The sequence below is a fragment of the Cyanistes caeruleus genome, unplaced genomic scaffold, assembly GCF_971803275.1.
Source record: "Cyanistes caeruleus unplaced genomic scaffold, bCyaCae1.hap1.1 HAP1_SCAFFOLD_110, whole genome shotgun sequence".
NCBI classification, from domain to species: Eukaryota; Metazoa; Chordata; class Aves; order Passeriformes; family Paridae; genus Cyanistes; species Cyanistes caeruleus.
The window spans coordinates 175,578-202,580 of NW_028255911.1; the positions used below are offsets into that span (position 1 = coordinate 175,578).

A 27,003-nucleotide genomic window follows, 5' to 3' on the forward strand; every position below is an offset into this window, starting at 1 on the left:
CTGCCGGAGGAGACATCGCCACCCTCCCCATGGTGGCAGCAGCTCTGTGGGCCCCGAGCTCTGTGTCAGGGAGGCCTCGGTCACAGCAGCGTGGCCTGGGCAGCCACGAGGGCCCGGGCTGGCCACCAGCCCTGCCTCTGCCCACTGCCCCTTCCTGGAGGCACCCAGTGGCCGTGGACTGGCAGCTCGCCCCTGCCCTCCATGTCCCCAGCCAGCCCAGCCTGGGCACCTCGGGCTGTCCCCACCCTCCCGCTGGGGTGGTGTCCCAGCCTCCAGGCCTTCTGCTGCAGGCCTGGGGGACATTTTGGGGAAGCACCGTAGCAGCCGGGTGTCAGGGACCAGGCGGCTGCCCGGGGGCTGCTTATGGCCTCTGACACCCAATTCCTCAGGGCTTCCCACCACCCCGGCTCCTCCAGGGCCTTCTGTCCCCTTGGAACCTCCTGCCACCCACTCCCTCACACATCCCCCTCGTGCCTTCCCACTGCCTTGTCCCATCTGGGCCTCCGCAGCCCCTCATCCCTTCACGGCCTCCCAGCACCCCGTGCCCTCAGGGGCACCCCCAGCCTGGCCCGGCAGCAGCGCCGCAGCCCCACAGGAGCTCCAGCAGCTCCTCAGCCATCACGGCAGCAACACACGGGCAGCAGGACACAGATGGCGCTTCCTGCCTGCCACAGGGCTTGTGGCTTCAGCACAACCACCAAAGGCCAAGGGGCTTCTGGCCATTTCCCCTGCACACTGCACGCCCCGGCAGGTTGCTGAACACAAGAACCCTTTTCTCTCTCTTCCCCTATGCCCCACACAACCTGGGCAGCAAAAGAAAGGTCTTGGGACTCTTGTGGTTTATAACATATCCTATATTATTTACATACTAGATGGAAACGAAACGAAGAAAAGAATAATCTCTATGAAAAAAAAAATAACAGATGGCCCATGTGGCCCCAGAAGATAGAGCCTCTCAGCCCTAACATATCCTATATTATTTACATACTAAAAAGAAGAGAAAATAGGAAAAGAACAACCCTTATGAAATAAACAATCCTGGCTGGCCCATGTGGCCCCAGAAGACAGAGCCTCTCAGGTCAGCGCTGACCACATCTCCAGCAGCGCAGCCAGCCCAAGCCCGACAGACGAGGCCGTGTCCTCCATGCCCTGAGGATTTGGTCTTGCATCCTCTGCAGGATGGAATATCGGGCACTCTGGATGGCCCGGAGGACATACAGCGTTTCAAGTGCCAGGTCTGACACGGCACAGCTTCTGTCCTCCGTCAGGCGTTCGAGGGCTGCAAGAGAGACGAACAGAGCTACGGTCAGACCCCAGAGCTGTGGGGGCCCAGCGAGAGCCCCCTGCCAGGGCCATGCCAGCCGGCTCTTGCCTTGGCCAGGAGGGAGCAGGGACCAAGGGGGTCAGCCCGAAGCTGCTGGCCACAAATGCCCCACGCGGCCCTGAAATCTCACTGTGCTCTGCCCACGCCGCCCCTCATCGGCACAGGGAGCAGAGCCCTCCACAGCCTGGCCAGGGCTGCAGCTGCCCCCGACAGCCAACACTGTCAGCCCGCTGTCCTGGCTCACCTCTGCACAAGACCTGGAGCTCTGCTTGCTGCCCCCTCAGCTGCTCCCCGGCCATCCCTGAGAACACAGAGCCTGTCAGGGTCCCAGCAGCACAGCTCCCTGCCAGCGGCGCTGCCAGCCCTGTGGCCACACGGCCTCCTGCCCCGGCAGGGATCAGCCCGGGCCCTTGCCGCATCCTGACCCAGCCCAAGGGCACGGCTGCCAGAGGCCGGCAGCAGCAGCCCCGAGGGCAGCCGGGGCTCCAGGGCGCCGGGCCCGGGTGCCGCTGCCGGGGCAGCAGCCGGGGCTGGGGCCGAGCTGCGGCGGGGCGGGGAGGGAGCCCGGGCTCGGGACTCACCGATGACCCTGATGGCCGCCGCTCTCAGGGTCTCCTGTGGGTCCTGCAGGTACTGCAGGGCCCGACGCAGGTGCTCGGCCAAGGGGATCCTGTGGTCTGCCAGCTGGAGAGAGCGGCAGGAGGGAAGGGTTGGCGCGGGCTCTGCCCCTCGGCGGGGCGCTGCTGCCTGCGGCTAGCCCCGGCCTCCCGTGCCCGGCCAGCCCTGAGGCCCGGCCAGCAGCCGCTGGCGCCGGGCTCTGGAGGGGGCAGAGGGCCGGCTGCTGCCCGGGGAGCCGCCGTGCCGGCCGCCGGGGCTCCATCGGCACCCGGCTCGGGGCCACAGGGGGCTGGAGAAGAAGCCGTGCGGACCCCGGGAGCAGCAGTGGGCAGGGGCACAGCTGCCAGCCCCACACACTGAGCACCGGGGCCAGGGGGCTTCTGTAGCTTGAGGCTGGGACTTCCAGGCTGTCCTTACCACGAGCTTGGCAAACTTCCACAGCTTCTCCTTCCTCACAGCTTTCTCCAGGTCTGGCCTCTTCAGGAAGTCAGCCGCGCGAAGGAGCGTTGTCCGAGAGGCCTGGGGAGCAGCAGAGAGCAGCAAATGGCCCCACAAGGCAGGGCACAGGAGTGTCCCAGTGCCAAGGGCTGGAGGAGGCTGCAGCCTGCAAGCCTGCGTCAGGGCAGGAGGCAGCTGAGCCCCCTGCCAAGGCGCAGCAGCAGCCCAGGAGTCCTCACCTCTGCCACATGCCGATTCTCATCTTGGCAGTGGAAAAAGAGTGGGAGCAGGCTCTGGTACACTCGTTCCTTCAGGGGCTTTCTTCCTTCTTCTTCTGCTGAAGACATCACTCTTCGAAGGAGAGACATGGAGAGCAGCTGCACCTGGCTATCAGGCTGTATGAAAGGAAGGAAGGAAAAATGACCTTATCATTGGCTTCTTATGGCCCACATCGGCACAGGTCTGCAAATGCACAGGGCACAAAGTGTCCGGGCAGCAGGCAGTGGCCGTGGCTGGGGCACAGAGCCTTACATTGTCCAGGAGTTTCAGGAGCGGCTCAGCCAGCTGCAGGGCCCTGCGCCAGGATATTGGGATGTCTTCTTTCAGGAAAATATGGCTCAGAAGAGCAGTGCTCATCCTGGCCACGTCACTGTCCAAGTCCCACAGGAGGTGCACTAGTCTTCCTGTCAGGCTCTGAATTCTTTCGGCCTGTGCAGAACACAAGGGTGTGAAAGCCCGGGCAGCTGCCGCAGGGCCCAGAGGCCAAAGGGCTGTCCCAAAGCACTCGGGCAGCTGAAGCAGGAGGCAGGAGAGCTGGGAGGAGCTGCCTCAGCGCCCAAGGCAAAGGCCAGCCAAGGCCAAGTGACAGCATTGCCCAGCCTCATGCTGCCCACACGGCCTCAGCTGCTGCCCCCTTCTCACCATGGAGGGACGGTCCTTTAGCAGGAGGAGAGCCCTGAGAACCTGGTGATGCATCTCTGTGGAATTGTACCACAGGTACTTATACAAGATCTCCATTAGGCTGTCACCACAGTCACTCAAGTCCAGGCAATCTAGGAGCTGAAAGGCACAGGGCAGTGAGAGGGGAGCTGGCCGGCAGGAGCCTGGAAGTGCGCAGGGCTGGGCCCAGGCAGTAGCACAGGGCGCGGGTGCCATCCCAGGCAGCTGTGGCTGTGCCAGGGGACAGGGCTGGCAGGGAGCTGAGCGAGGTAGTGCTGGCCATCAGGCTCACCTCCACAAGGAATGCCATGGCAGAGACATCCCAGAGTGGCAACGGTTTGCTGAGCACCTCAAGCAGGTAGCTTAAGATGCTTTTGCACAAGTGGACGGATGCACGGCGCATTACCCTGGAAGGCGGAAAATGGCAGAAAGAGTCTCAGCAAGGGTGCGAAAACCTCTCCCAGGACTGATGGACACAGTTGTCCTATTGCCCCAGCACCCTGTGAGGCGATTTGGGCCCTTGAGATGTGGCTGCTCCTGGACAGGTTCCTCTCGCAGCCTTTTGCAGTCTCCTTGGCCATCCCTCGGTGACGAGGCCCTCAGGCCCATGGCCACGGGGACTGTGGGGGGGCATCCCGGGCAGGGGGCATAAATGCCAGAGGCAGTGGGGAGAAGGGGGGCTCACCTGGCCAGCAGACCCACGGCATAGTGGTGGGTGTCAGCACAGAGCAGCGTGTCCCAGCCACGCTTGCGTTCCATTGCCACCACCACATGCTCCAAGTGGAGACTGCAGAGCAGGGCCTTCAGGGTCTGCACTGCAAACCTGTGTGCACAGCAAAGCCCAGGTGACGCTGGGAGCGCTGGCTCCGAGGCTGGGGAAGTGGCAGGGACAAGAGGACTGGCATGGAGCACCTGTTGGGGCTGGTGGAGAGGCCGTGTTGCTCCTGGCATTCCTTCCAGAAGGTATGGACGTCCTCTGTCATATACAAAGTACTGAAGTATGTTTGGAAGAGGAGATGCACAAAGAGGCGGGGGAAATAGACTGTGAGGATCTGTGGGCAACAGGGCCCCTGGAGGATCTTCCACATCACCAGAGTTGCCTGCAGAGGACAAAGCAGCCCGAGACAGCGCTCAGTGCCGGGGCGTCCGTGTGGCAGGGCCTGAGCGTGGCAGGGAGAGGCCGGGGGAGACGCAGGGGGAGCAGCGGGCCTGGTGGCCCTAAAGCTGCCCCTAGGCCAGGTTTGTGGCCAGTGCCTGAAGCAGGGAGATGCAGTGGGGGAAGGAGGCAACAGAGCTGCTGGAGAGGCGGCCGGCCTTGCGGTGAGCAAAGGCCAGCTCCAGAAACTCACAGTCAGGGAAAAGACAGCCGTCTTGTCCCCATCAGAGGTGCCCAGGTTTTTCTGCGGCCAGCTCCCCACCACATTGATGAGGAGCGGTGTCACTTCCTCTGAAATCCAGGGCGAGAGCAAGATGGTCGTCCACATGGCCATAGCAGCTCTGTGGGGTCAGACACAGCACCGTGGGCTGGGCAGCAGCGGGGAGCTGAGCTGGCCGCCAGCTCTGCCTGTGCCCACTGCCCCTGAGCGGCAGCAGCAGCCAGGCAGCCCAGCCCTGTGGGGACAGGCCCCTGAGGGGCAGGCTGGCAGCACGGCAGCGGGCTCGGGGGCCGACTTTGTAGCAGGGCTGGCAAAGGGAGCAGCCAGAGGGCCCTGCAAGTCTGTGTTGCTCACAGCCCTGGGCCGGGCTCTACAGGGTGATGGGCTGGGGAGCCCTGAGGCCTCGGGGCAGCTGGGCCCCATACCTGTCACACGTTGGGGCCACCCGCAGGAGAGTGATGGCCACATCATCGGGCTCTGCCTCGGCCACTTGCATCAGGGCCCAGTCCATCCTGTGCTCAGCAGCCTCATTGGCCATGAGCCACTGGTGGATGTACCTCACCACGGCGGGCACCTGGAGAAGGCACAGGGAGACTTGGAATGCTAGCAGAGGGAGTCAGCAACGTGCCCAGCTTCTTCCCCAGACAAGTGCTTCTCTTCCAGCACGCTGCCATGGGCTCAAAAGCTCCAAGTGAGCAACAGGCGTGGCTTGGGAAAGCCAAGCAATTGCTGGAGGATCAAAGGCTGGCCACAGGCTGCTTACTTGCTCTGGATTGAAAAGAGCCGTCTCTACAAGCAAATCCAGCTGGGCAGCGCTGCTCTGTTCTACCAAGACCTCTGAGGATGCTTTGACCTCAGTGTCCATAGGTCTGGTGTCTTCCTTGCCAATTCTCTTGATGTATTGGTAAAGAAACTGTAGGAGAAGGGCAGGAAGGCAGGGAAGTTGCATGGAGTGCTCCAAGTGCGGTGCTGGGCTGAGCAGTGCCAGCAGGCCCAGCGCAGGTGGGGATGGCTGCAGGTACCTGCGCTGCTCTGCGGAAGCGGCCACGGGCGGTGTCCTGCTCTTGTGTGCCGTCCATGGCTGCATCTGGCAAAGAGCAGCCGGAGCTGAGGGGCTGCAGGAGAGGCCGGAGAGCACAGCCCAGCCCTGCGTTCCCCAGGCAGGGACAGTCCCGGGATGCCCCAGGGGATGCAGCACGGCCACTGCTTCGGGGGCAGCCCCAGCCCCTTTTTTGTGCTGTCCATGGGTGTGTGTCCACAGGACAGTGTGGGATGGGATGAGATGGGATGCAATGGGATGGGATGGGGCCAAGATGGCCGCAGGCACCAGCCCTGTGGCCCAGCTCTGCCACTCACCCTCCTCCAGTGGCTGCAACTGCTGCACCTCTTCGGTCTCTGGTGCTGGGGCAGCTCCAGGGCCTTCTTCCACTTCTTCCTCTTCCTCCTCCACCCAGGCCAGCTTGGGCACTCTTGGGGGTCGCTGCTCCGTATCTTCTTCCAGACTCTCCAATCCTTTCCATAGGAACAGCACCAGGGGATGGCATGGCATGGAATGGGATGGGGCCAAGCTGGCAACAGGCACTGGCCCTAAGGCCAAGCTCTGCAACTCACCCTCCTGTGGTGCCTGGAACTCCTGCACCTCTTCAGACTCCTGTGCCAGGACAGCTCCAGAGCCTTCTTCTTCCTCCTCCTCAAGCCAGGCCAACTTGGGCACTCTCGGGGGTCGCTGCTCCATGGCAGTGACTGGATTTATGGTTGCTTGCAGGAGAGATGGCTCAGAAAAGCTCAGAGTCGGCAAGTCCTGCAGTCGTGCCTGGAAGGCACCTGCAAGACTCAAGTCCTGGCAAGATTGCAAGACAGCGAGTCCTGCACTTGGGTCTTGAGGGCTCCTGCCAGAAGGACAGGAGGCTCCTCGACAGGGATTGTGGTCTGGTCTCAAGGGCAGAGACTGCAGGGATGGGCGACACGTCGGAAAAGCTCCGGGTCACCAAGTCCCACGGTCTGCCCTCAAGAGAACCTTAAGAAGGAAGCCTCGGGAAGGCCACAGGTCAGCAAGACCTGTGGTCTGGCCTCGAGGTCACCTGTAGGAATAGTGCTTCAGAAAAGCTCCAGGTCCGACACAAAGGACTGCGCTGTGCGGGGGCTCCTCACAGCACCGCTCTGGCGCGTCCTGACCCGTCGCGTGCACCGAGCACTGTGGCGTGGCCCTGTCACCGCCAGCTCCTATGGCAGCACGTGTCACAAAGGGCCCTTTGACATCTGCTCCCGTTGCCACCATCCCACGGTGACCGTGCTGCAGCGTGTCACAAAGGGCCCTTGCACACCCTGCCCTCCGCCCTGGGGCCGCCCCCATCCCCTCCCCCAAGTGGCCCAGCTTGGAAGGAATCCCTTGCCCAAAATGTCTAAGACAGCCTGACGGGATCTTTAGGAACAGCTTGTTAGCAATGAAATGGAGTCAAATTTATCAATAGGAATTTTATTGAAAACTTTGTAAAATTTACTCATGGAAATGTCTCGGTGTTGAGAGACAGGTGTCTGCTAGGGAGGGCAGGAGCCTCCCTTGGAATGAAAAATGTGGACCCCCCCCTCCGAATTATGATAATCCTGAAATCAAGGGGCTCTCAGGCAGCCATCTGGGGATAGGAATAACAGTTCTTTACTAATATTTATAACCAGGCAAACAAAAAACAATAACTACAGCGTTAGCAAGAAAACAGAGCCAGGGACCCCGTGACAGCTTTCTGGGCTGAGACGGGAAAGGATGGAGGAGAGGCTTTGTTTCACAAACCCCCTCGGGTTGGCAGTCAGTGCTGGTGCTCCTGCAGGGCTCTGAGGAACACTCAGCTGGAACAGCAGGGATGAGCTGAGATCCCGGGCCAGTGGCTGAGGTGGATCAGCAGCTCCGTGGCGGTGGCTGGCACTGCCACACGTCCTGGCAGGACAGGGGGTGCGAGGCCACCAATGAAGAGGGAAGAAGGAGAAGAAGCAGCAGCTCCATCTGGGTGATGGCGAAATTCCCTTCTCCCCACCACAACAGCTCTGCACCCAAAGTGTTCTTCTCCGAAGCTTAAGAAGCCACCAAACTGTCCCCACCCTCCCCTTTTCCTGCCCCCTTCCCGCCCTGGGCCCAGCCAAACTCTTTATCTTTCCTCAAGCACCCACCAAGTACCCGCAGTTAAGTTTTCCCTGCAAGTCATGCGTAAAAATTCCACAGGCAAGCCAGAACTAAATAGAAAATAAAGGACACCTAACCCCCAACACCTGTAAGTTGTATCTTGAGAGTCAGACAGGATCTTTGTTTGCCAGAAACACCTCTGAAGTTCAATCAAGGCATTAGTCATCAAAATTATTTTGAAAATTTAAAGATCAAAGTAGCCAAAATACTCAATGTAACTAATTGCTGGGTATGTTCTCAGCTCAGGTTGGGAGGAATGGGGTTCCCTCGGAGGGCTCACCCTGTGGGGTGGCCAAAACTCTGTCAATGGGCTCTGACTTGTAACGGATCCAGTGCAGGGACACTGACAGAAAACTGTGCTGTGGAACACAGGAATGCAATTGTCAGTTTTACAGGATTGACTGAGATTTCCCTTACGGAGAAACCAAGCCATGTTCTAGTTGGAGGCCACAATGTGAAAGGATTTCTGTGCTTTACCATCACAAGCTTACTCATTCTTTTTCCTCACTCTCATTCACGTTAGGAACAATAATTCTGTTGTCCATGGAGCTGGCACCTTTTGAATTCCAGAATAATGTCCCCAAGGTCCTTTGCTGTTCAGCTTTACCGTGCTGTCTGTGGCTAACAAGGCTTGCTGGGGTCCTTTTCCCTTCGGCTGGAGAGGTGCCGGGTCCCAGTCCCTGAGGGACAGCCAGGCTCCTGGTTGGAATTGGTGTGGAAGTCCCTCAGGGTCACATCAGCCTTCACATGGAGCCCCGTGGATCTGAGCATTTTCCAAAGGGGCCGTTGGGGCAAACAGGGAGGTTTGGTCTGGCAGGGTCTGTAAAACAATATCCCATCCCATCGACTTGTTCTGGCAGAGAACACTTGGCTGCAGGGACATATTCCCATTGTTCCTGCTCAGGTCTCAGGATTCCAACAGTGTTGTCTTTGCCCAGAGCTGTTCCTTCAGCTGGCTCGGGAGGGCCATTTGGCCTCTGGACCCACACTCTGGCTCCTTTATTAGGACTGCTGGATCCATACCTTTTATCTCCACAAATGGAGGTGATTTGAGGTGGATATCCTTTTTTCACAATTGTTTTTAAAACTGCAATATGGATAACTGTATTACCCTGCATTGTGGTGGAAAACCAAATCTTGTTCACTATTGTTTAACAGACTTACTTCAATTTCTCCTTGATCATCTGCATCAATTCCTCCTCCCGTGACATGAACCCTTTGCAAGGCCAAGCTCCAATGAGCAGTTATCAAACCAAAGTGTCCTGGAGGAATCTGAATTCTTATTCCTGTATTGTAAACTGTCATTTGCTTCTGATTTCTCCTAATGAATTCCAGTGCATGAAGGTCCAGCCCTGCAGCCTCTGGGCTGGCCCTGGCAGGGGCCATCACAGCCAGAACAATTTCCCAGGCAGTCCAAGTCTCACTGTCCATGGCTGTGTTTGCAAATTGGGTGCAGCCGTGCACACCCAGGGGTTTCCATTTCCCAGTGGGCCCATTGTTAAGGGCATGGAGCCCATCTGGGAGATGGGTTCTCCACCGGGACAGGTTCCCATCTCCTCATTTTATCAACTGCTCTATTAACAGCCTCTCCAGCCATGGAACCAATCCTGCAGCTTGTGGATAGTGTGGTACATGAAAAACCCAGCAGTTTTAATCTCTGTATTTTTCCCAGGAACAGACAAAACATTGCACATCACAGCATCAGCAAACCATATAAAAACAGCCAACTTCACCCCTTCCTCCTTTATTCTGTGTATACAATTCACAAAGTTTACCATTGACATTTGGGCCTTTGCTAGTCCTTTTTTGTAGGGTATTTAGTGTTACAGTGAGCAACCTAAGCTCACAAATTAGTATTGTCAACATTATTGCACATTATCAATTTTTAATTTTGGATATAAATATATATTATTGATTATTATTATTATTATCATTATTAAAATTATTACTATTATTATCATTATTATTATCATTATCATCATCATCATTGTTGTTTTTGTTGTTTCACTTGCACAAACAAACCTGAGCTCAAGACTAAAACCTGCTGTACCTTCACATGGGAGCATTCCAAAAACAATTGTTCCTTCTCTTGGTGCTGTTTCCAATGTGCTGTTAACAAAATCCATCCTCATCTTCCCAAACCCACCAGTTCTTTTCCTTTTTCCACATGCAATTTTTGGCTGCATTCTAAGACTGATTTACTAAAATATGGATATGATCTAGTATCACTATCCAACTGAGACAGACAAAGACTCTTGAACTGGTTTAGGGTTAAAAAGTGTATGATTATTAGCAGCGCTGGGCCCATGTGTCAGATCACCCCTTAATACACAGGGCCCCGAATACTGGTGAATACAGGCTTTTTATTTCCAGAAATATGGAACACAAATGCATATTCATAACCCCGTTGCCACCCACACTCTGCTTCCTATGCTAATTAGGAAAAAAGCAATTAAGCATGCGTAGTTTGTTCCTTGAAATGAGTTGGTGGTCCTTTTATGAGGAGGGGTGAGAGAAGGGAGGGAAGGGATATGGCTCTTCCTCCTTCTGACCTTTCTACCTTTTCAATGCAAAGTGACAAATGGACCCTTGGCTGGGCTCCTAGTTTCATGTCTTCCAGGAGTTTCTGATTTGCAATTCTCTTCTGTTCTTCAAGTTCCTTACCAGATTCATTGCTTCTCATTATAAGCCCAGCTGAACAAGCATAGAGTTGACAGACAATTAGTTATTAGCCAACGATTAACCTCTAATTTTAGCAAAGTTTCTCTAGCTCCCTTTAATTTTAGCAAGGCACATCTATTTATTTTGTTTAGATTTAGCAAGGCTTCTTTCTAATGAAGGCCTCAGCTTCTCTAAATTCTTAAATTCTTCAAAGTTTATGTCTCAGAGTTTTGACTGCTTTACGGATCCAATGGAACCTCCATAGCCCCTGGCACCCCCAGAGTTCTGTCTGAGATGAAAAGATGAATGGGGAAATAAAGAAACACCTTCTGAAGCTGGTGATAGAAACTAAGATGCCGGCTCTTGCCACTGGCTTGGGCAAGAAGAAGGGCCAGACCCAGTGGGGATACTCAATTATCTCCCTTTGAACTGCTGTTTAGAATTCCTTATCCTGGTAATCCTCAGCCTTGAGAATTACCTGGGGGTAGGGATAAAGGATATCTATTGGAAACAATATGTAGCCTGGATAGTGTCTCTTGTAAAAGCTCTTTGACAAGAAGCTCAGCTAGCACAGAGCCTGCCTTTAGACTTTGCTGTTCACAACATCCAGCCAGGAGATTGAGTCCTAGTGAAGGAGTAGAGAGAAGCAGCAGCAGCAGCAGCAAAGTAGTGTAGACCTGTGCAAGTGTTGCTGAGCACAGAAAGAGCCGTCAGGAGAGCTGAACACGGGTAGAGCCATCCCTCTCGAGTCAAGGTCTCTAAGGCCCCAGAAATTCAGACATCTCAGCTAGAGGAGAAGCTCGGCAGGCTGCCACTGATGCTCCACAAGAGGGGACTGGAGCAGTAGCCAGGCCATCAACATCAGGGGAAGCCCCGTGTGCCTCCCACAGCCTGGCTGCTGAAATAGTTTGTGTGGGCATCCCTTCTCTCAAATCTCCAGTCATTAGAGGCCAATCCTCACTGTCATTGGTTTCTTTATGTTAAAGCTCTTTCTGTGCCTTCACTCGCCTTTACAGGTCGTGTAAAGACAACATGAAAGTAAAAGTTAAGTTAGGAAATTAAATTACACCATTAAAATGTTTGTCTTAATAATCTTACCTTGATATTGTCAGCCACTTGAGGTTGAAGCCAAAAGTAGAAAAGTAATTTTTAACCATAAGAGAAGAAGTAGCAAATCCTTTTACCTGAAAAATTGTGAAGTCTGTGGAAGGCCAGGAAGATCTGAAGACTGGCTGTGGGTGGCCAGCCCAGTCAAACCTAACCAGTGAGTTAAGTCCATAATAAACAAGATTTTCAGATGAAGAAGGAAGTCTATGGTGGCTTCATTCTTCTGAAAAAAAGCATTTATTGTCTAAATAGAACAAGAAGCACATACGCGGGAAAAAGCATTTCTGACTAGACTTTAGGTTCAGAGTGTTAGACCCCCAACTTCCCTCCTTATAATTGTTTCAGATATCAAGGCAAATAGAATCAAATGTTTGTTAAGTTCACTACCAGCAGCTAAGCAAGGTGTTCCTTCCATAATTACCAAAAAGATTTTGAAGGCTATAAAGCAGAGGGGAAAGAGAAGGTTTTTTGGAGCCCTTATTTTTAAGCTGCCCCCAAAACAATTCCATAAGCAGGACACGTGTTGTCCGTGATGATCAGTAGAAGTAGCAACACTGAAACAAAACTCAAATCCTTTGTAATAGGTTCTGGTCCAGATCCAACAAAACAGATTTAAATGGAACTGCAGGTAGAAGCCTCGTGTGAGAGCTTAGAAATGCAAACTCTGTCAGCAGAAGAAGGGAGAGTGTGGCAAATTAACTGATAGCTAAAAGGTGGTGAAAGAAATTACAAAAGCAATAGGAAAGTTAACTCATGTATCAGTCCAAACATAGAAAGAATTGAGAATAAGACGTGTTTTTGTGGTTATCTAGTAAACTGTGGGTTTAACAAATGCTTTTCTTGTGCTGTAGCAACTCTTATCTTTTAGCATGCGTGATCCCTTGCTTAGTACAATTTCTTCAACATTTGATAAAGAGGATGCAGGTAGTAGCCATAGCTACTAATCCAGGAATAGCTACAAAAGGACAGAAATTGATGTCACTGCAAATAATTGCAAAACAAAAAAAAAAAATCAAGGAATAGGAAATAAAGTCAATGATAACTAAAGTTTGTAAAGACAATTAGTAAGAATTTTTTTTTAAAAAGAGAGGTTGAGAGGAATGAGAGATTTGTCTTTAAAAACAAGCTGTGGGTCTGCTGGTAAATAAAACTAGCACTGAGAGATAAAAGAAACAATGGGAAGGATTCCTCTGATTGATGAATGGAAAAAAGATATTTGCCTTTACAAACAAACTGTAAGTTTGCTGATAAATGAAATTTGATACTGAAAGATGAAAGAAACAATGGGGGAAAACCATAAATTCCATAAGAATTAAAAATGAAGAAGGAGGGTTATACATTAGAGGGGAATCTTAGGTATCAGGCACTCCGGGGAGTCTGGACCTCTCAAGTACCTCAGCCAATGGGGAAAGAGACAGGGACGTGGCTGGGAAATTTGGATAAATAGGAGGCTGTGTCCTCCAAAAATTTGAGAGACCCCAGGAGAATGGCCCATGGCCTCTCCCTTTATTCAAATCAAGTAAAAGGACTCCTCTGTCTCCTTTTTAGACATAAACCTCTGGTGTTTGTAGATGAATTTTCCTGACAAGTCCAACAACAGACTGGAATGGAAAAATCAGCATCAGAAACGTGTGAGATGGAAAACTTTTGGCTGTTTGAGATAAAAAATGTGGACTAAAAATCTCTATGGCAAAGAACAACCTTTCTCACAAGGATTACTGTAGAAAAAGTGATGCAGGTGTTGGAATGACAGCCAGTGCCCTCAGCAAAGACAATTCCCTGTCCTGTGGGCTCCATAAACCACACGTGAACGTGGCACTCATCCTGATTAATCCCAAAGCACTTCTCTGCAAGAAGCACTAGAGAAGTGCATGGGGCAAGAGTTCTGCAAGTGCCAGGTTCTCGTGCAGCAGAAAAGTTGTAAAATCTGAAAGATTCTAGCAACCACAATAAATCCATCATTTATGGCTTGTAAATATTCCAGTGAATCTCAGTTACTTCTGGGTAAAATCAAACACCAAGTAGGTTTCATAACAAAATCCCAGTTTGTCTGTTCCTGTTTGTGGCAGAGGATGAGGTTACAAGCTGGCCAGCTGAAGAAGCCAAGGAAAATCTCCACTTCCCTGTCATATTTTCCTACTGACACAGGAATGAAGACCAAGAATTTGGCTCATTGGAGGGGTAAAACCAGAGGATGGGTGAGGGTTTACATCCTAAGACTTCCTTTGCTAGAGTACAAAGAGTTTAGCTGTGCGTGGATCTCCTTGCTAAACCTCTTTGTTTTCAAACTCCATTCCTCCGTGGCAGAACTGAACAAGCTCCGTATGTCAGAGCTTCAAGTTCCAAGCTGTGTGCTGAGTTAATTGTAATGGATCCATTAGCAGTGCGTGGGGTTGCTGCCATGAGGAGCTCAGGTGGCTTCTTGAGATGAGAATCAATGTGCCCTTTGTCCCAGCTCCATGTGTCCTGGGACAGCCCTGGCTCCACGGGAGCACACGGAGTGTTCTCGTGCCATTTCTAAATGAAAATTGAACCTCCTCAAGAAGCCAGGCCAAAGTCACCAGACAGCAGTCACAAAAAGGAATTTAGGCACTTTGCTGGGTGTTGATCTAACAGCTACCACCTTCCCAAAGTCCTGGCTCCACTAAACAAGGCTCTTTCCTCTGTCAGCAGCCTTGCACTTGGTTGTGTTTGATACATATGCAGAGGAAGAAAAAGCCACTTGCACTGTGGAAACTTGAGCTGCAGCTGTGCAGTAAGTTGTGCTCAGTAGCTGACCAGCTGATTTAATTCTGAGTGGGTATTAGACAGAACATACTACAATAAAATTTCACAGGACAGCTATCAAGTATCCAAAAAATGCAGTATTATGTTATTTTCTACCTCCAATATTGCCAGCACACAGCTCAAGGAAGAAAGGTATTTACCAACCAGCACAAAAGAAAAAAATAAAAATGAAAAAAGGATTTTTAAGGATATCACAGCAATGGCCACCAGGCATTTTCCAGCTTTGCAGGCTATCAGTTCAAAGTCAATCTAAACAAGCCAGCATATGTCTAGCAAGAAAGAAATCACAGTTCATGTGTGTTCCTAAAGCCAAGCTTTGCTATATCAAACATGGATGGTATCATTTTCCAGCTCTCAATTGAAGTGTCATAATTTATAAAGTAACAAAACCTCATGCATAGAAATAGATTAGTAAGGTAGGTAGGTAGGTAGGTGGATGGATAGATAGATAGATAGATAGATAGATAGATAGATAGATAGATAGATAGACAGATAGATATCGAAAGAAAAATACGCTGACAATGCAGAAAGAGATATTTGAATGCACTTGCCTGTATAACTTTGTACAGAAAGGGATGGGGAAGTGAGAGGTTATTCTTTTCCACACATGGAAAACCCTCTTTTTTCCAGTAGAATCAGCTTCCTCCCTCAATGACCACCAGGCTCCCTGAAGACCCCACCAAGAAGGCCCTGTGATCCCCATGGCCTGTGCATGCAGCACTTCAAGAAAGCAATGCCTGCCTCTTAATACTACAGGGGTGTTCAAGAGATTTATTCCCAACCTTTGGTGACAAGATGAACGAACTGAAGTCAGTTACTGTAAAAGGCCTGAACCAGCAGCACCACAAATCACAGCCAAAAGTAGCAGGTCCCACACGGTGTCCCACAATCATGGCCCAAGCGGCCGCAGATCCTCCTTCAACCCCGGCTGCATTGCAGTCCCACTGAGCACCAAGAAGAAAAGGGCCTTTGTGAGAGCAAGCAAACTTAACCCTCTGCCAGGACACAAATTCAGAGGCCAAAAAATTGAAAAACCCCACAGCATCAGCCAGACTGCCCAATGAAAAGGGTTGGAACTCTCTGCCCCTCCACACTTCCCCAGCAGGTTTACAAAGGGAACTGGGATCTAAGCTGTGCCCTCCAAACCAACAGAGCCAGCCTCCCTTCAGGGTGAGAAGCCATGGCCTCAGTTCCAGCCCCGGGTGCCTCCTGTGCCCCAGAGAATGGCTGTGGCTGTAAATGTGTGTTTGGCTGCAGCACAGGGCCAGGGTGAAGCTCGGCAGCCTCATCAGAGCCCACGGCCACGGCCCTTCCCTGCCGGGGCCCTCACCTGGCCCGGCCCGGCCCGGCCCGAGCAGCCCGGACTGGCCTCAAGGGATGGGCTCTGCCTGCCCGCTGTGCCCACAGGCCGGGCCCAAGGGCTCGCAAGAGGCTTCCTCCCAGCTCTGCAAAACCTCAGCCAAGAGTGTCCCCTTTGCTGTGCTGAGAAGAGGAAAAAACCCTCTCAATTTAACCCCGCTGCACACCTCATGGGGGATCCCTGCACACCTTAGCAGAGAGCCCAAATTAGCCCTGGGTGCCTCATGAGGTGCAGGCCCAGGTGATGCCACTGAAGGAAATGTGCCCTCACAGCCCAGGGACGCTCAGCATGGGCTCCCCCAGCCCCTCGTGGCCCCACCACTGGTCATGGCAGCCCCTGCCTGGCTCCTGCCTGTCCACACTGTGGGCACACCCGGCTGCTCCTGGACATGGAGCTCAGCAGGGGCTGGTGCCATGAGGGCTTTGCTGGTGGTACCATCCAGACACTGAGATGAAAGCTCCATCTCTTTATTGGAACAAAAACCATGGGCCCAGCCCTGCTCTGGTGGACAGGGGCTGCCCAATTTCAGCCCTGGCCAGGGACCAGGGCCAGGGGGCTCAGGGGCAGAGGGTCTCACTTTGCACGTGTGGGTCTTGGGACGCACTCAAGATGGGGATGGAGCTGCAGCAGAGCAGAAGTAGACAGAGGTGAAGAGCGGGGATGACAGATCAGCTTCTCGGTGATTAAAGTCTTTGGCTGCTCTTCTGAAGGTGCAGAGGTGCTCCTGTGGAGAGAGGAGGTGGCTGAGGCCCCCAGCTGCCGCTGGCACGCAGGGACCCTCCTGCACAGCAGGGCCCAGAGCGGCCAAGGCTCCCCAGCACGGCTGGAGCTGCTGGCACAGCTTGGCCCAGCTGGACAGCTGCCCCTCAAGGCCCCGGCAAGCAGGGGATGGCTCTGGGCAGGGTCCCTGGCCAGGAGCGGGCCCCAGAGCGCCTCTGCCTTTCAAGGGCAATCTCGTCCCCGCTCTTTCTCCTGCCCACCTTGCTTTGCCTCTGCCCGCTGCTCCTGGGGCTGCTCTTGGCCAGGCAGCCTCAGTGGGAGCCAGCACTGGCTGCAGCCCCAGCGGGCTCCCCAGGACAAGGCCCAGCAATTAAGAGGCCAATTAAAGGCCTGGGCAGCAGCAGAACTCCTGGCAGAGTTATTTGGACAACCACTGACTATCTACAGGTCCACAGCAGACTCACTGGGAATGTTTCCCGACTATGAGCAGCCTTTCAAGAAGCTGTTTGAGGCCGAGATCAGCAAAACACTCACTGTTTTCTCTTCCAGCAATACCAGATTCCAGCATAGCACATCAGCAGGAAAAGTGCTCCACCAGCCACAGTGGCCATTAACTTAATCAAACCATGTGTTCCCTGGTAGAAAACTCTTCTCATGCTCTCCCAGATCTTCTGAGCATGTCTTGTGGTGCCGGCTGCATCTGTGGGAGCAATGGGCAGCGTGAGCCTGTGCTGTGCTCCACTGCTGAGCTGGCAGCACGCTGGATACGGCCAGGACGTTCTCTGTTTCCCCCAGAGCTGGGGCCTGCAGGCACCTTGCCACCCCTTGGCACAGGCTGTGCCACCCAACAGAGCCCAGAAAGATGAGAGCAGAGCCCGGGGGCAGCACAGCTGCTTGGCAGTGGCTCCTTCCAGGGACACGGGCCAAACCCATCCCTGAGCAGCCACTGCCACCCCTGACCCTCCCTTCCCTGTGACAGCTCCCCCAGCCCAAAAAGAAAAAAAATGTCCAAAAGTTCCTTCGTTTATTCCCATTACCTGGAGGGTCCTGTATATAGTAATGGTCATGAGGATCTGACTATTTTCAATTTTTTTTTTTTTTTTTTTTTTAATTTTTTTTTTTGATATTGAGACAGATGAGGCAGCCATATTGTTTTTAGATTTGGTAGGTTTGTTGTTTTTTTTTTCTTAGTACGATTGTTTTCTTATAAATCCACATGTTAACTTATTTTTATTTAGATATTTTTGATTCCTAAGCAATTATCTTGACAATCTGTTGTTCACTTCTTAGTTAATGTTCTATCTATAAACAATTTTGATTCTGTTTTTATAGGAATAAAAAGATCTCAGAAAGCTGTATTTTTAATTTTGTTCACATTCTCTCTCCCCGCTCCCAACATTTACTATGATACTTTTGGAAACATCCCTGAGGATAGCTAGAGTTATTTGGGAAATGCTTGGCTTAACCTGGGAAATGGATTATTATTTTTGCTGCTCTAAACCTACATTGTTCCAAGCTTCACAGCCACTGTCCTGATGGATACCTGTGTGAATTAAAACAATGTTTGTGAGGCAGCTGAAGAGCTCAGACTTCAGGGAGGAGGAGAAAAGGATAGAACAGCCTGTTTCCATGGCTGTTTTTTCATTTCTAGTATGCCAGAAGTATGGTAGGCTACAGCTGTCTTCAAATGTCATTGAATTAGAGAAAAACTCTCTAAAGGGAAAATGATGCAACACTTTGCCTCACAATCCATCAGCCTTAATTACAATTAATTATATGGTCTTAATTATACTCTGATAAATTACGGTCTTAATTATAATCGGATTAGTGCAAATCAACATTGTGTGAATGGCAAGAAGAATTTGCTTGTCAACAGATGAATATGTCCCACTGAAGAATGAACAAAATCTGCCTTTACTTGGAAGAAAGGAGACATGGAGCAATGCAGTATTTGGGTTTTATCCAGTGGTAAATGGGGCAAGAAGCTGTAACAACTCACCTGTTTTACAGAACACAAGCACTGATATAGCCAATAGTGCACCCACACTGAAGAGATCTTCAGAACATTGCTTTATTTCTTAACAAGGAATGGGCAGCAAATTGCTGGCATTTATCTGAGCTGGAAGCCCTGTTCCTCTCCTGTTTCTCCTTGAGCACACTGTTCTTTGCAGACTTCACTGTGCAGCCCATCAATCCTCTCTTGGCCAACAGCTAAATGGCACAACTACCAAAACACAGGTGCCAGCATCATCACCCCAGCATTATTCCAGCACTGCTCTACTGGTGCACAGCAGCACAGAATGGCTTGGCTTGGAAGGGACATTTAAAAGCCATCTAGTGCAGTGCCCTGCAGTGAGCAGGGACACCTTTGGATCAGGTTGCTCAGAGCATGAGCTTGAATGTCAGCAGGGATGGATGCCCACCTCTCTGGGCAACCTGTGCCAGGGTTTCAAAACCCACAGTGTAAAAAACATCTTCATTATGTCTAGTCTGAATTTACTGTCTTTTAGATTGAAAACATTCCCCCTCAGTCTTGTCACAACAGGCCCTACTAAAAGTTCTGTCCTGTCTTTTTTACAAGCCCCCTTAAAGTACTGAAAGGTAGCAATCAGGTCTGCGTGGAGCCTTCCCTCTTCCAGGCTGAACACCCCCAGCTATCCCAGCCTGTCTCCAAAGCAGAGGGGCTCCAGCCCTCAGAGCATTCTGTCCCTCCTCTGGACTAGCTCCAACAGGACCATGTCCTTCCTGTGCTGGGCACCCAGAGGTGGATGCAGTACTCCAGGTGGGCTCACACCAGAGCAGAGGGGTGGTGGAATCACCTCCTTCAAGCTGCTGGGCAGCCTCCTTTGGAGGCACATGGCTGGCTCATGTCCAGCCTCTCTCCTTGCAGCAGCCACAAGTCCTTCTCAGCAGGGCTGCTCTCCATCCCTTCATCCCCCAGCCTGTGAGATCAGCTGGGCTGGGACCCTGTCATAGCCCTTGGGCAGAGTTGCTGGGCAGGTTGAGCTCCCTGGTGAAGAAGGCAGATCCCACTCCCCACACAATTCCACCCTGGCCATGAGGTCACAGCAGCCTGTGGGGTGACAGCAGGCTGAGGTGACAGCAGGCTCTGAGGTCACAGAGGTCCCAGAGCCCCGTGGTTGCACAGCACCACGAGGACCGAGCAGTCAGTCCTTGACCACGACTGTTGCGGCAGCAGCGGCGGCGGAAGCAGCGGTGCTGACATTGGGACAGCGGTGTCAGGACAGTGGTGGCAGCAAGAGCTGCAGGACTGGCAGAGGGCAAGGCACCATGGCCTTTGCTCTGCGCCTCCTCCTCCTGCTCCTCCTGGCAGTGGCCCTGCCTGACAGGGCTGCCCAGGCTGCTCCGCAGCGAGCACAGGGAGCAGGTGAGCCCGCAGCCTGGCTTCCCTTTCCTGGGACAGCACTTCCTTCTCCTGGAAAGAGTTGGGGATGGTTTTCCACAGGGCTTTAGGGAGGGTTTCCGCTGTGGGAGGGAGAGAGTCCACAGGGGCCCTGGGCTGGACCTGCTGCCTCTGCAGGGATGTTGCACAGGGCCTGCAAAGAGGGTGGAGAGTGACCAGAGCCAGCCCAGAGCTCCCCAGGCCCCTCTGCAGCTTTGGCCATGTCCATTGACATCTGGCCCCCACAGCCTTACCCAAACCCCTTGCAGTGCCCAGTTCCCTAAGGCAGAAGGGGATCCCAGTGCACCATGGCCATGGTTCTGATCTGTGCTTCTTTCTAGATTGGGATCATGACTTGAATTATTTGGGATCACTGGTGAATGAGACTGTGAAAATCTCGGAGAATGCTGGAGGTAAGTTCTGAATTGCCACTTGTACTGACAGAATAATCTGTCAAGGTGAGAAGTGCTCACTTATGTGCCGTTTCTGTTAAGGTCATGTGAGGGTTAAAGGATTCTGGAAATTTTTCTCTGCTCCCTTCTGGAGCCCTGAGTGATCCCCCAGCATCGCTGTCAGTGGGAGGAAGGAGCATTTAGCTGTCAATCTTCTACCTGTGTGCAATGCCAGTGTCTCCTTCCATGTGCTCTGTGCAGCCACGGAGAGGAGCAGAGAGGGAAGGGGCTGTGCCCAGGGCTTTGCCTTTCGCGGCTCCTTTTCCAGCCCCAGGGAGCCTGAGGATCTCCTACAGATCCACAGGAGCTCTTCTGTCCTGCCTTTCCTTGCAGCCAAGCCTCTTGCTGAAGGTGATCTGGCTTCCCAACCCACGTCCAGGACTGAGGCTCTGAGAGATGGCGAGGGTAGGTGAAGGCCTTTCCTCCTGGGAGAGCTGCCAGCTCAGAGCCCAAAGCTCAGCCAGGGCAGCATCGCTGCAGGTGTCAGGACAGAGCCGTGCACGTGTGTGCCCCCGTCCTGTGCTATCCCCTCACCTCTCCCATGGCTCAGTGCTGCCTGTGCAGATGAGCAGAGGTGACAGAAGCTTCTGTGGCTGTTGAGTTACAGGTGTGTCTGCAGCGAGGACTTTCCCAGCTCCTGGGTTGGTAACTGTACGCAAGCCCGGCTCCCATCGCAGGGGTGAGTGGTGTGTCCCTCCTGACCCCACAGGCTGAGCACTGGTTTTCTGGGATCCATTCCTGCAAAGGGGAACTATTTTCACTTAAGGTCCTCCAAGTGGAAAGAACAAAGCTACAGGACACCAGAAACCCCATGTGCCATCCAAAATCACTCTGCAAATGCTGAAGGAAATGCTGCAGGGAGGACAAGGTGGGTCCATGTCCCTCAGCCTTCTCCTGAGACTCAGCAGCCAGGGGCTTTCTTTGCACAGCGGGAAGAGGATCCATGGCAGCCTCGCTGCCCCACTGTTGCTTTCCTGGCCTGCAGGGCTGTTTCCCAGCCTGGCCTGGCTGCAGCGTCTCCCCAGCCTCTGCAGGAAGGCATTTGGCATCAGCAGGCAGGGAGCCCAAAGTGCAGCAGGGGTCATGCTCACACTGAGATCCCCTGCAATTTCTCGGTCCCCAGGTAGATCAGAAAGGGCAGCTGTTTTGATAGTGTAGGCCCTGGCCAATGCCAAAAAATTTTCAGGGATTCTTGATCCTTAACCATGCCTTTGACAAGCATTGCCTCCTGAAGTTTCCCCAGTGGTGAATGGTTCCATCTGATCCAGCTGCCCCTTTCTGCAGAAGTGGACAGAGCGGCTGTGCTGAAGGCGGCGTTTCCCGGAGGAAGCAGTGGCCCATGGGCAGCCTCTGCTGCAGGAAGGGAGGCCATGCCAGGCACAGTCACAGGAGGTAATTGCTGTGCCTCTGGGCCTGAGCCCTGCTGAGGCTTGAGCTGCCATCTCTGCTGCTTGGCAGTGCAGGCACAGCCTGGCCAAGACCGGCACAGCCCAGAGGAATTATCCCCAGCAGGCTCAGGGCACTCGGCTACTGAGCAGTCCTGCTGGGGTCCATCCATGGGAGACACGTCCCAAAACCTGGCAGGGGCTGCAAAGGGGTGCCCAGGGTGGGGAAAAGGCAGAAGGGGGAGGCCAAGGCTCCAGTGTGTCCTGAGAGGGCCTGGCTCTGCCCCCTTGGGCTGGGGGAGCTGTCCCAGGGAAAAGAGGGATGGAGACAGAGAGGAAGGCAGGAAGGGAGGGAGAGAGGGCAGGAGTGAGGGAGGGATAGTTGTACAACTGCCTGCTGCAGTTTTTCCTCATTGCTTTAGCAAGTCTTTCAGCTGTAGCTGTGAGAGAGCCCCAATGGGCCTTGGGCTGCCCCAGCCACCTCTTCCAGGGATGTTGCACAGGGACTGCAAAGAGCTTGGAGAGTGACCAGACACCAACCCAGAGGTCCTCTGGCCCCTGTGCAGCTTTGGCCATTCTCCTTTGACATTTGGCACCCAGGGTCTTACCTGACACCCCTGCAGTGCCCAGTTGTCAAAAGTAGAAGGGGATCTCAGCACACCATGGCAGGGTTCTGATCTGGGCTCCCTTCTAGATTGGAATCACAACTTGCATTATCCAGAGGCCCTGCTGGATGACAGCTTGAAACACTTGAGAAATGCTGGAGGTAAGTTCTCAATGGTCCTTTCCTGGCAGAATAAGCAGTTTCAGTGTCCTGGCACCACTGCAGGTGTCAGAACAGAGACATACACGTGTGTGCCCTCGCCCATCGCGTTCCCCTCACCTCTCCCGTGGCTCAGTGCTGCCTGTGCAGATGAGCAGAGGTGACAGAAGCTTCTGTGGCTGTTGAGTTACAGGTGTGCCTGCAGGCAGGACTTTCCCAGCTCCTGGGTTGGTAACTGTACGCAAGCCCAGCTCCCATCGCAGGGGTGAGTGGTGTGTCCCTCCTGACCCCACAGGCTGAGCACTGCTTTTCTGGGATCCATTCCTGCAAAGGGGAACTGTTTTCTCTTAAGGTCCTCCAAGTGGAAAGAACAAAGCTGCAGGACACCAGAAACTCCATGTGCCATCAAAACCCATGAAACAAATGCTGAAGGAAATGCTGCAGGGAGGACAAGGTGGGTCCATGTCCCTCAGCCTTCTCCTGAGACTCAGCAGCCAGGATCCCTGCTCTGGCCCTGTCACCCCCCACCAGGGATGTTGCACAGGGCCTGCAAAGAGGGTGGAGAGTGACCAGAGCCAGCCCAGAGCTCCCCAGGCCCCTCTGCAGCTTTGGCCATGTCCATTGACATCTGGTACTCACGATCTAACCCAAACCCCTTGCAGTGCCCACTACCCCAAGGCAGAAGTGGATCCCAGCGCACCATGGACGTGGTTCTGATCTGTACTGGCTTCTAGACTGGGATCAGGACATGGATTATCTGGAAGCCCGGCTAGATGACAGCTGGCAAGACTTGGAGAATGCTGGAGGCAAGTTCTCAATGTGCTTTTCCTGATGGAATAATGTCAAGGTGGCAAGAGCTCACTCATGTGCCATATCCCTTAACATAATCTCAGGGCTGAAGGATTCTGGAAGCCTTGCCCTGCTCCCTTCTGGAGCCCTGAGTGATCCCACAGCATCGCTGTCAGTGGGAGGAAGGAGCATTTAGCTGTCAATCTTCTTCCCATGTGCAATGCCAGTGTCTCCTTCCATGTGCTCTGTGCAGCCACGGAGAGGAGCAGAGAGGGAAGGGGCTGGCCCCAGGGCTGTGCCTTGTGTGACTCCTTTGCCAGCCCCAGGGAGCCTGAGGATCTCCTACAGAGCCACGGGAGCTCTTCTGTCCTGCCTTTCCTTGAAGCCAAGCCTCTTGGTGAAGGTGATCTGGCTTCCCAACCCACGTCCAGGACTGAGGCTCTGGGAGATGGTGAGGGTAGGTGAAGGCCTTTCCCCCTGGGAGAGCTGCCAGCTTAGAGCCCAAAGCCCAAAGCTCAGGTGTCAGGACAGAGCCGTGCACGTGTGTGCCCTCACCCTGCACAATCCCCTCACTACTGCTCAGAATTGGCAGCTTTTTGGAGGAGAGAGGGCCCAAAAGCCAAGGCATTTTTTGAACCTTATCCCCGTATTTGACAAGCATGAGGTCCTGAAAATGCCAGCACCCAAATCAAGAACTTCTCCATCTGGTTCAGCTGTGCCTCTTCCTTTCTCAAGGGATGGACCAAAAGACCATGCAGGTGGAGACGTTTCCCAGAGAAAGCAGTGGCTCATTGGCAGGAAAGAAGGCGATGCCAGGCACAGGCCCAGACACAGGAGGTAATTGCTGTGCTGGGCTCAGCCCTTGGCGGGGCTGTGTGCCAGCAGCTCTTCCCCTAGGGCTGGCCCTTGCATGACCCAGCAGCAGCCAAAGCTGGAGGCACCTCAGCTTCCAGGCCTCTGGAGCTCGTTTCCAGCTCCTGGGAAATGGGACTCATGCACCAACATCTATCCCACTGCAGCTGCTCCCAGAGGTAGCCGTGAGCGCCCAGAGGCCCGAGGCACAGGAGCAGCCCCGAGCGGGAGCCCTGCCACGAGCCCAGGGCCACAGCCAGCCCTGGCTCCCAACTGGGCAGGGGCTGCACTGGCCCCTGACAGGGCCTGGCTCTGTCCCCTTGGGCTGGGGGAGCTGTCACAGGGAAGGGAGGGTCAGGAGTGGCAGTGGCTGCTCAGGGATGGGTTTGGCCCGTGTCCCTGGAAGGAGCCACTGCCCAAGCAGCTGTGCTGTCCCCCGGGCTCTGCTCCCGGCCTTCTGGGCTTTGTTGGGTGGCACAGCCTGTGCCAAGGGCCAACAAGGTGCCTGCAGGCCCCAGCTCTGGGGGAAACAGAGAACATCCTGGACATTCCCACCATGCTGCCAGCTCAGCAGAGCAGCACAGCATGGGCTCTCACTGCCCATTGCTCCCACAGATGCAGCCAGCACCACAACACGTGTTCCCAATTCCCAGAAGGACATCGGAAGAGGTTTCTGTCAGGGAACACGCTGTTGGCCAGAATTAATGGCAGGCCTGATTTGTTTGGTGCATTTACTTGTTTTATGCGGTGTTGGAATCTGGTATTGCTGGAAGACAAAACGGTGAGTGTTTTGTTCATCTTTCCCTCAAACAGCTTCTTTTGAAAGTCTATTGTAGAATAGAAACATTCCCAGTGAGTCTGCTGTGGACCTGTAGATAGTCAGTGGTTGTCCAAATAACTCTGCCAAGAGTTCTGCTGCTGCCCAGGCCTTTAATTGGCCTCTTAATTGCTGGGCCTTGTCCTGGGGAGCCCGCTGGGGCTGCAGCCAGTGCTGGCTGCCACTGAGGTTGCCTGGCCAAGAGCAGCCCCAGGAGCAGCGGGCAGAGGCAAAGCAAGGTGGGCAGGAGAAGGAGCGGGGACGAGATTGCCCTTGAAAGGCAGAGGCGCTCTGGGGCCCGCTCCTGGCCAGGGACCCTGCCCAGAGCCATCCCCTGCTCGCCGGGGCCTTGAGGGGCAGCTGTCCAGCTGGGCCAAGCTGTGCCAGCAGCTCCAGCCGTGCTGGGGAGCCTTGGCCGCTCTGGGCCCTGCTGTGCAGGAGGATCCCTGCGTGCCAGCGGCAGCTGGGGGCCTCAGCCACCTCCTCTCTCCACAGGAGCACCTCTGCACCTCCAGATGTCCTGCCAAACACGTTAGTCTGGGAGACCTGCACCTGTCATTCTCCATCTCCAAGCCAGTGTCCGTTGTCCCTGCCACAGTTGCATTATCAGCTTATTGCTGTGCCGCCACCACCCAGAACAGGACCCTCTGTCCCTGCAGGTGCTGGCCCTGGTGCCTGGCCAGGCCTGAATGTGGGCCCCTCCTGCCAGGGAAGGGTTTGAGCAACACCTTTGGGCTTCTGCTCTGGGCTCTGGCTGGTACCACCCGCACTGGCACAGCTGCTTGGCTGGCCACAGCCTTGGCTGGGCAGGCAGCAGCCGGGCATGGGGCACCATGTTGACTTTGTTTTTCATTTGTAGAAATTAGAAATTTTTAGAACCCTTTAGAGATATTGTTGGTAGCAAGTAATCCCCAAATGTTTCTTCCCAATATTCACAGTTGTTTAGGATTCTTCAAATTAGTTTTAGAATTCTGAAAAGGCGACCTCGTTTTGCCTTTGCTTTTCATTTTTAGAAATTTGAAATTTTTAGAAATATTTAGAAATATTTTTTGTAGAAAGAAATCTACAATTATAGATTATTATTTCCATAGTAGTTCTGTATTTTTCAAGGTAGTTTTAGAATTCAGAAAATCTCGGAACATTTTTACACATCTAGAATAAAAACTGAAATTGCAGTCAATTGGTAATCTTTATTCTAGGAAGAACTAAGACACCCCAAAACACCCAGCCTACTGGAGAGGCTCTTTTCCCGCTGGAGATTTGTACCTCGTCTCAACAACTAACCTAAGACCTTTCCCCAGATATTTTTCGGGACTTCTGACAAGCTCCCCTCCTAGTCTTCAGAGGGAATCTTTGAGCACAGTGAGAATCTCCCGCTGTGCAGGAGGGTCCCTGTGTGCCAGCTGCAGCTGGGACCTCAGCCATCTCCTCTCTCAATAGGTGCCCCTCTGCAGCTTCACAAGAACGACCAAACACCTCCCTCAGGGACACCTGCACCACACATTTCACATCTCCATGCCCATGCCCACTGTCCCTGGCACAGCTGCATTACCAGCTTGCTGCTGTGCAGATGCTGCCAGCACCCACAGCAAGGCCCTGTGTCCCTGAAGGGACCCGCCCTGCTCTGTGGCCTGGACTGAAGGTGGGTCCCTCCTGCCAGGGCAGGGCCCAGCACAGCTCTTCTGCTCCAATAAAGAGATGGAGCTCTCACCCCAGTGTCCGGCTGGTACCACCAGCAAAGCCCACACAGCACCAGCCCTGGCTGAGCCCCATGTCCAGGAGCAGGCAGGGCTGACCAGAGTGTGGGTGGCAGGAGCCAGGCAGGGGCTGCTGTGACCAGCAGCGGGGCACTGAGGGGCTGGGGGAGTCCGTGTTGAGCGTCCCTGGGATGAGGGCACATTTCCTTCAGTGGCATCACCTGGGCCTGGACCTCCTCCAGTGCCATGACCAGGAAAAGGGGAAACCATCAAGAGCATCTCCCGGGACACTGCCTGACCAGCAATGTCAGCAGGCAAAACCAAGGTTTTGTTTAGCAAT

General features: G+C 53.6%; 3 protein-coding genes across 3 annotated transcripts in view; 2 read left to right on the forward strand and 1 right to left on the reverse strand.

The window, feature by feature from the left end:
- Window positions 1-27,003, forward strand: part of LOC147646203 (maestro heat-like repeat-containing protein family member 7) — a 142,243-nt gene that overhangs the window by 54,398 nt on the left and 60,842 nt on the right. The window lies entirely within an intron of this gene.
- Window positions 840-6,893, reverse strand: LOC147646204 (maestro heat-like repeat-containing protein family member 7). The gene is made up of 16 exons (XM_086873787.1): window positions 6,307-6,893; window positions 6,052-6,207; window positions 5,718-5,782; window positions 5,459-5,608; window positions 5,121-5,269; window positions 4,669-4,816; window positions 4,232-4,419; window positions 4,005-4,142; window positions 3,612-3,726; window positions 3,302-3,439; window positions 2,912-3,088; window positions 2,620-2,775; window positions 2,360-2,461; window positions 1,906-2,008; window positions 1,569-1,625; window positions 840-1,279 (listed from the first exon to the last, which is right to left on the reverse strand). Exons 1-16 carry the CDS (start codon window positions 6,428-6,430, stop codon window positions 1,080-1,082), a joined length of 2,166 nt encoding a protein of 721 aa, XP_086729913.1. The 5' UTR covers window positions 6,431-6,893; the 3' UTR covers window positions 840-1,079.
- LOC147646205 (uncharacterized) lies at window positions 19,650-25,010 on the forward strand. Its single transcript, XM_086873788.1, has 13 exons — window positions 19,650-19,893; window positions 20,250-20,321; window positions 20,694-20,765; window positions 20,968-21,039; window positions 21,127-21,228; window positions 21,645-21,752; window positions 22,440-22,511; window positions 22,702-22,773; window positions 22,861-22,962; window positions 23,171-23,314; window positions 23,683-23,754; window positions 24,033-24,134; window positions 24,765-25,010. The coding sequence occupies exons 1-13, from the start codon at window positions 19,797-19,799 to the stop codon at window positions 24,932-24,934; spliced, it is 1,257 nt and encodes a 418-aa protein (XP_086729914.1). The 5' UTR covers window positions 19,650-19,796; the 3' UTR covers window positions 24,935-25,010.